This window comes from Apis dorsata, unplaced genomic scaffold (genome assembly GCF_000469605.1).
Source record: "Apis dorsata unplaced genomic scaffold, Apis dorsata 1.3 scaffold_292, whole genome shotgun sequence".
Classification (NCBI taxonomy): domain Eukaryota; kingdom Metazoa; phylum Arthropoda; class Insecta; order Hymenoptera; family Apidae; genus Apis; species Apis dorsata.
The window spans coordinates 672565-680952 of NW_006263567.1; the positions used below are offsets into that span (position 1 = coordinate 672565).

The following is an 8388-nucleotide window of genomic DNA, read 5'->3' on the forward strand; positions in this document are numbered from 1 at the left end:
CGAATCGAAGCTGTCGTTCGAACTATATCGTAATTTACAACTTGAAAAAAATATATACATATATATTTCTGAAACGAAAGAGAACGTTTCATGAAAAGCGCATCCCCCCTCGCTTCCTTCGCCTCCCATCTAAAAGGAAAAGTGGCGCGAGAAGGTGGCACAGGAGGCGGTGAACACTGAAACCTTAGGGTTATTTCGAACGTTTCGTTAAGCAAGGAATGAATTCTTCCTCCGTGGATTGGAGCGGCGGGATGCCTCCCCCCTCTCCCCCTTCGTTTTGCATGCCCGCATAGATCGAGAGCGTCTGCTCGCGTGAAAAGATTCAGCGTAAAGATAAAATCGAAGGAAGATACGGTTTCTCGTCACGACACTCGGCCTCTCGGGGAGTAGAAAGGCGGCTGTTGGCCGAGGGGATCACCTATTAGCCGAGAGAGAAGATTCATGGATGCTGCATTATTCATAAGGAGTGACACTTGGTGGCCTTTTTTTTTCTTTCCTCGAGCGGCTAATTTAAAACGTTTCGACAATTTGCGCCTCGTCCGCGCATGTGAATCATCCGAACAAATGTTCAGATTTGGGTAACGCGACAAAGGATACTCGATTGACGAGCATAAAATAGCGACACGACGATGAAACGTTGATGGCACGGAATAACGAAGAATGGATTTTGAGATGTTGATCGCGTTTATTTTTAAGTTTCGCGGAATAAACTGTGACGCAATATTGAAAATAATTGGAAAAGTACAACGTAACCTTCGATTTCGAGAATCCGAGCCCTAAATCGGCCTACTACAGAAGCCCAACTAGTATTCGTCGTGAGTCACGCGAACGTTCCGCAGAATCCATCGAAGCGACCAGCCGGAAAACGGTGACGTAGCCCTCCAACGAGTCTAACTAAAAAACTTTCTTTCGAACGTTTATGGAAATCCTCGACAATAATTATCGAATTGTGAGACAATTCGTTCGAGCAAATTGAAAAATGAGAGAAAAAAAAAGAAAGAAACGGGTTCTAGAGCAAGATTAATTCTCTCGTTGGAAAGGATTAGGCTTCGTAAAAATTGAAAAATAATGGAATCGAGAGAGGAGGAAAAATAAATTAATCCTCGTTGGGAGGTTGGTTAACGGAAATGGAAAGGATTAGCCGGTTTTTGTATCTCGGTTGGGCCATCGAACGGGAGAATCCTCCGGCAATAAGTCACATTGGCGCGTGATCATTCATCGTGAATAACCCGTTCGTGATCTCCTCTCCTCGAATTTCACCCGGCCAAGTAGCGAAGTCTGCTCGCTTTGCGAGCACGGCTTGGTATTGACGTCGGTAAACACGCAAAGTTAGAAGAAGCTTGGTAGCCTTGAACGGAGTAGGCTCGATCCTGACGCATCGTAGTAGGCGATCCCTCGCTTTCTCGATTCGAACACGCCGACCAAAAAGAATTTCGATAGGAGAGGAATGAGTTCTGCGGTTGATTAAATTTTCCATCCTCGTTTCGACGATCGCTGTAGCGAAACAGCCGCTGATTCAATCGGACGATTTTCGAAAAAAAAACTAAAATTAGAAAAAGATAACAAACGATGAGGAATTCGATTGCTCGGAACGAGTATCGTAGAAAATCGAGAAAATCGTTGCTTGCTTGACGTTCCAAGGATTCAAGTCGAATGAAAACACAATGCTCGATCGATAGGAAAGATTCTTCGAATTTTTCATTTTCTCTTCAAATGATTGAACCGTAGTCGAAAAAAAGTCCAAAAATCTTAATTCGAAGATGAAAGAAATGACTTTTTATCGCATCCAAAATCGACACACGGAGAATTACCGGGTATACAACGAATATACATATATTCGTCCAACTTTCTATCCTTTCGTAGAAGAAGAATCCTATCCTAGAACCGGACGGTCTCAATTTCTATTCGATTTTACAAGCAATCTTCCGTCCCGGGGTATAATTTCAGACACTCGAAACGGCTGGATATACACCCAGTGAAAGCCAGAATGAAAGGATTAAGCCGGATTTCGAATGTGGAACTCTTCTCTTCTCGCAAAAGGAAGCCAACCATCGATTCTCTCCCGAGGCTTCGAAAAATAATTGCATACGATCTCTTGTAATCGCGTACGATGTCGTCGACACAGAGAAAGAGAGAGAGAGAGAGAGAGAAATCGGCAGGAATCCCTGCTCAGGGACACGAATTCCACGACGGATGGAGAAGAGAAAACGGGAGTGTTACACAGTCGGAAGCCCGGGGAACGTTCCTCCACGGCGCGGGTCGCACCTTGGCGCGTTCGAAGAATCGCAGAAAGGTAGCTGGCATCGGTTCAAAGCCGCGTAACAGGCCGGTTGCGTCGCTTCTTATTCGGAATCCCGGATAGAGGATACCGTAAAACGGCGTGCGGCACCGTGCACGGTTATTACATCTCCCGGCGCGCTTAAATTTAGGCACACGGAAACCGAGTGAGGCCGAACCGAGCTGAGTACGGGCCACGCTTTAACCCATTAACCACTTGGCGAGGGAACGAGGGATTTAATTTCGATCTGGAAAACCGCGATCTTTCTTTCCGATAATGCAATTCTTCGATTTTCGAGTTTAGAGAGCGGATGTGGAGCGGATTTATAAGCTCGTATATAAGGAAACGAGGGATCGAAATCGGAATAATAATATGATTTCGAGGATAAATTATACGCGAAGGAGTTTAGGAGTAGAATTTTTGAGATAAGATAAGATGTGTACAAAGGCTTTCGCGATCGAGATACAGATAGAAATTTGCGTCGATACATATACATGTATATCGCGGCAATTAGAAAGCGCATTTTAACCAAGGAAAATTCTCTCGCGAGCGCGTAATCGCATACACTGACCGGGTGTGTAATTAACGGACGTCTTTAAGAAACCCATTATTCCCGAAGAATTTTAAGTACCCAATAATAAAGCGTCGTGGAACGATGACACTCGACGAGGCTGATGATACCGTGACCGGAATAATATTTTTCGAAATGCGACGACCATGCAGCGGGGTTGGCTTCGGTCCGAGAGAGAAGCAGACGTGTTATTAAATTTGGAAAATTCCGGCCGCGCGAAAGCAAAGGCGCTCTCTTTGCGCGCTCGAGTCGAGAAAAGGAAAAAAACCGTGTCGAAAAAACGTGCGCGCATTTTAAAAATCCATTCCACGCGATTTATAGTAGGTGTATTTTTAAATGGAAAAAAAAAAAAAAAGAAAGAAAGGAGAGGAAAGAAAGTGGAAGAGATCGATCGAAATCAGAGCTCACAAAGAGCTCTTTTCAAACGGTTTCGTTCGATCGATCGCGTTCCACGCGAAAGAAGCGAAAGAAGAAAAGGAGGAACGTAATTTTTTCTCTCTCTCTTTTTTTCGCGGAGAAGCGACACTCTCGAATCGAGTAATGCCCCCTTGGCATTCCTCGGCTCGATTCACCAGATCGTTGCCTCGTTCACGGCCGCCCGATTCCTCCTCCGTTTCGATAGAGCGTACGTGGCTCTCGGAGAGGATCCGTTGCGCATACGTATATACGTGCGCGCGCGTGCTCCATCATGCGATTACGAGACCGCGGAAGAAGGCTCGAAGAATGCTGGTCCAAGCGAATAATCAACGCGATACTTGGGAAAGATAACACGTTAATTCAATGGAGAGGTTCGTTAATGGAATTTCACGAGCCGTTGCCCGAATAGAAATTCTTTTCCACGCTGGGATTTTCCTTTCCCGATACTTCTGCTCGTTCTGCTTTTATGAATCGTTATCTTTCAATTCAAAGATGCTTAATAATTTCTTTCTTCTTTTTTTTTTTCGCATTGCACAATGCCACTAAACCATTAAAAATTCATCCGACGTGTTTTCTCCAATACCATACGTTTCTTATTCAGAGGCAAAAGTAAGTAGATAAAGACGAGTTAAAAAGACGAGTATATTTAAGAGAGAGAGAGAGATTCTCTGAACAATTATGTAAATAAATGATTGGCAAAAGAAAAAAAGGAAAATAGGGAAAAAATACTGGTAAACACGGACGATCAAGTTTCCTCTTCCTCCAAGACGCATCGAAAGATACCAACCAAACGACTCCACGGCTCGTCTCATTACCCGAGGAGTATCATTTTCCGCGGCCGTGGCTCCGCTCAACAATCACGATATTCATCCAACAGCGATTGTTCTCCTCGAGCCTCTCAATTAATCTCGCGGAGGCTAAGATGCTCGGTCTTCTCTTTCCCAGGAATCCGCGTCGCTTTCGATCCCCTCGAGCTCATGCTCGATTATCGACGATTTTTAATTTATAACATCGGTTGGAATCGTTCTCGTTGTGCCGGAAATCTGTCCACTCGGATTTATCTAAAGTTGCCCGTTTCGTCTCGTGGGAATCTCGATCGATGCAGCTTCTTAACAGTCGGCCGATGAAGCGCGTTCGAGCGCCATGACACGATCGTCTTTGTCCCGTCCGCCGCGAAAATAAGAGGGATTAAAAGTTAAAGGTCAGAGATTTTGAGAAAGGTGGATGGAATCGCTAGTGAAAAGAAATGGAAAATCTTCTCTTCTTAAATGTTTCAGATTCGTGATCATCCTCTTCTGAACGTTCATCGAGACGATTTGGAAGAAGTACAAACGGATAGTATAATAGAAATACGGTAGCAAAAGTTGTTGAAGAACTGTTCTAGAAAGATGAGAATGAGTTTGTTGGAAAATGGCCATGAAATCGTCGTACACGTTCATAATTGGAGATCGAAGTTCGTTCGCACTGTTGATTTACGATCGGTCTGCGAGACGATTAAGTTCGTTACGCAAGCGTTAAACGGAAAATATTGAATCGTTTGCATTAACGTCTGCTTGGTTAAACGGTTAAACGACTTGTGTCTTTGTAAATTCTCACAGTGGAACACCTCCCTTCACTGTGCAAACGCGGCATTAAGGGAGGGCACGGATCGAAAGCGGCGAGCGGCCAGGTCGTAAAAAGCACGGGCTCGACCCAGATCTCGATCCATTCCCTTCGAACAAAGGGGAATAAATCAATTTTGAGCGTGAACGATTGAGATTTCACGGAAACGGGTTGGTCGGCGGTGTGTGGCGGGAAATTATCGAGCTGGTGGGTCACCGCCGAGTGTTATCGACGATAACCCCGCGGGCTGCAGCAGCGGAGTAAAGCACCACCGGTGTATCGTTTCCACTTCCTGCACAGGTTTTTCTTCCTTTGCCCCCGTAACCAATCCATATTCATATGGAGATATGGACGCATCTTCCAATTCTAATTTATATCGCGCGGATCCGTCGTAGTTTCGACGATCCCCGCTAGATGTCTCACCGACTCCTATTTTCTCGCAACCGTTCTCCCTCTGATCTTGGAAGAAGAATATCTTGAACTCGCGTTATCTGGAACTTCTTTGCCTCGAAAGAAAGGAGATTACGTCTCGATTTAAAGCTATTAATTTAAAGAAATAACGAAAACGATTTCATCAAATTTCTCGGATAAAGTAGGCCGCCTAAAGAGTGGATCGAAATTGGAAGCAACGGATATCGGAGTTAATGGTGGAACGCGTGGAATATTTATATATGAATATAACGAGAAAATATACTGGGGAAAATAAATAACGAATTCTACTCCGCAACTAAACGTTGAACACCGTAATTGCTCGTCTAATTGGAGCGTTGATTTTTTTTACAACTTATTACTCGATCTATTGAAAAGTGCAACGGTATCCAGGGAATCTTCTTCTCTAACGGAATCGATGCGGGTGTGAATTTCAAACGGAAGAAACGGGATAAAGAAATGGAGGGAAGGAGGGGAGAAGTGGCGACTGGTTTAATTGGAGTGTCGATCGCGCGTTCTTTCGTCGTCTTCCAAAGAGATTCCGAGCTGTGCACGCCGCGATACATCGTTTTGCTGTTACGATACGGTCCCCGTCAATTGATTCACAAAGAGTCGACGCGTTTCGATCGACTTGTGCGTCTCTGAGATTGCACGATGACGCAATTGTGAAAAAAAAGAAATCTTTCATCCGTGTTCATTGCGCGTCGTTTCGAGTATAATTGTATAAAATTGTACGCAGGGTGATGCGAAAGCAGGAAAGAAATTTAATACGTGTACAAAAGATTTTGAGAAGATGATCCCTTTCTTTTTTTTTTTTTTTTTCTTTTATTTTTCAAACGTAGAAACATACTTTCGTATCGCTTATGCATTCGGTCGACGCACGACGACTTTATTATTAGACCATCTCCAATTAGCCGACTTAAAGACTCTTCTAATTTTAAAACGTCATTGACTCTAGACGATACGTCAATCGTTTGAGAAATGATTTGCACAGCTTCGTCCTTGTACAATTTTTTTACACAGAGATATAACACAAAAGATTTCCAATTTGTAAGAAGAACATTGTTCCAAGTTGATACTCCTATGGAAAAATTCCTCGTTAAAAGGATTCTCACCTCACAATATCTCACAAAAGAGAAGACTAGGAGACAAAGGCAATCGTTACAGCCAACTTTCGACACATTTCCTCGACTAAAACTAAATCGATTTGTTCGTTCAACGATCAATTTTTTTCCAGCCTTCGTTTTCTCCGCGTTGCGCAACCACCTCCCCTTTTCTCTCCCCCCTCCCATAACCTTCGATTTCAACCGAAACGTGTTTGTCAATATGCCCCAATACGACGATTACGTAAAAGGATGCGATGTTCGAGAGGAAATGTAGGCGCGAACCTGTTCCATCGAGGGACGAGAGTCGTCGAAGAATTTGCAGATTCATCGGAACGATAGAGAACGGCAGAGAGGATGGCAACGAAACGTTTCCGGTATCGTCGTCCCACGCGCGCGATTCCTTTTTTTTTTTTTTACGATTCTTAAGCAACCGCGTGGGATCTCGCGTAACGATTATGGAATTTCGCGTCGAATTTCTAGAATGAAAGATTTTCTATCTTTTCAACCGATCGCGGCGATACGTTTTGTATATTGTTCGAGAAAAGATTACAATCGAGAATCTATATAGATTTATCGGTTTATTATTTTGAGAAATTGATCGTGGAAAAATTGCGCGCAAGCGAAAAGTTTGGCAAATCTCCATTTTATCGAGATATATTTTGAAAATTTAAACAAGTATTTGCTTTGGACGAGCGTCTGACCTTCCGATGGTGAAATTGGAAGTATTCACTTGAAAGATATCGAGATTCTATTACGATATTAAATAATCAACGTATCTCATGGTTCGATGTTACTTCGAGAAAGAGAGAGAGAATTGAATTTCGTTTATCAAATAAACGTGGAAAATTAGTATAAAAAAAAAATAGAGCGATTCGATCGTTAGATCGAATTTCAAATATAACGACTCGCTTAAACGCGATATAATCGATAATAGGGGAATCAAAATGACGAAAAACGTTCGGATACGCGCGATGAAAAAGGATTATTAATATAACGGGGCTGGTTAACGATCACGGGACTCGCTTGTCCGGTCGGTAATTTATCAACGGTGTAAACACTGCTCTGGAATTTCCCTGTTTGCTTTACCGTCGCTCATTAGGCCTGTAACGCGTCGAAATCGTAGCGCGGCGAATAAAATTAGATTCGCGAGCACGAGTTTCCGAGCGTTGTGCAATCCGGCTGGCCGAGAAGCTGGACGGAATATCGGTGCAAGGCAACCTGATATGTCGTAAAGCTGAAGTTTCACTACTTTCACGGCTGGAGTTCACCGCGAAAAATCGTCCGAGATAACGAAAATCGGAAATGTTCTCGATAACTACTCGATGCGCCGAGTTAAATCTTGGTAAAAAAATATTTCTTAACGAGTTTCTCGAAACTCGTGAATCGTTCAGGATCGAGTTTTTCTTCGATGAAAAGGGATTAATTGAGAGATGCTTCTTAACACGTTTCGTAAAATATATATTGATTTTTTTACTTGCAATGCGTTATTTTTTTCTTATCCAAAGACATCTTTCTCGATTGTAGATTTAAATCTAATTTGAACGAAATCGTTATCGTTCCATTACGAAGGATCACGAGCAAACAATTTCCAACTTCTTTTCACAAAGTTCTCCTTTGTTATCGGTTTATCGATTCGTGTATCGAAGAGATTGGCCAGACGAGAGAGTGGCCGGGTCGAGTACACGCAAGAGACAAATGGTTGAATGGCCGTGTTTTTCGCCTCCTCGATCACTGAATCGAAGTAGTTGTATACACTGGGAGGCATCTGCGAGAATGTCGAGTAGCACTCGGCATCCAGCTGGTTCTGGCTTCATCGAGAAATCGAGGACAGCCGGCTATTTATATTTATATGGGCAGCTATTTAACCGAACGTTGAAATCGGCCGACTCAACGTTGTGCAGGCCGCGGGAAAATTCTCAGAGACGCCTTGTTTTCCATACAAAGCTTTCGACGTTCGCGCTTTTTGCCACAATTTCGACCGCCCC

At 43.4% G+C, this 8388-nt stretch overlaps 1 protein-coding gene across 1 annotated transcript in view; it reads left to right on the forward strand.

The window, feature by feature from the left end:
- The first annotated feature begins 6623 nt into the window (after nt 1-6623).
- LOC102675372 overlaps nt 6624-8388 on the forward strand; it is a 46721-nt gene continuing 44956 nt past the window's right edge. The window contains 1 exon segment of the mRNA XM_031511098.1: nt 6624-6673. Coding sequence (XP_031366958.1) covers nt 6624-6673 — 50 coding nt within the window.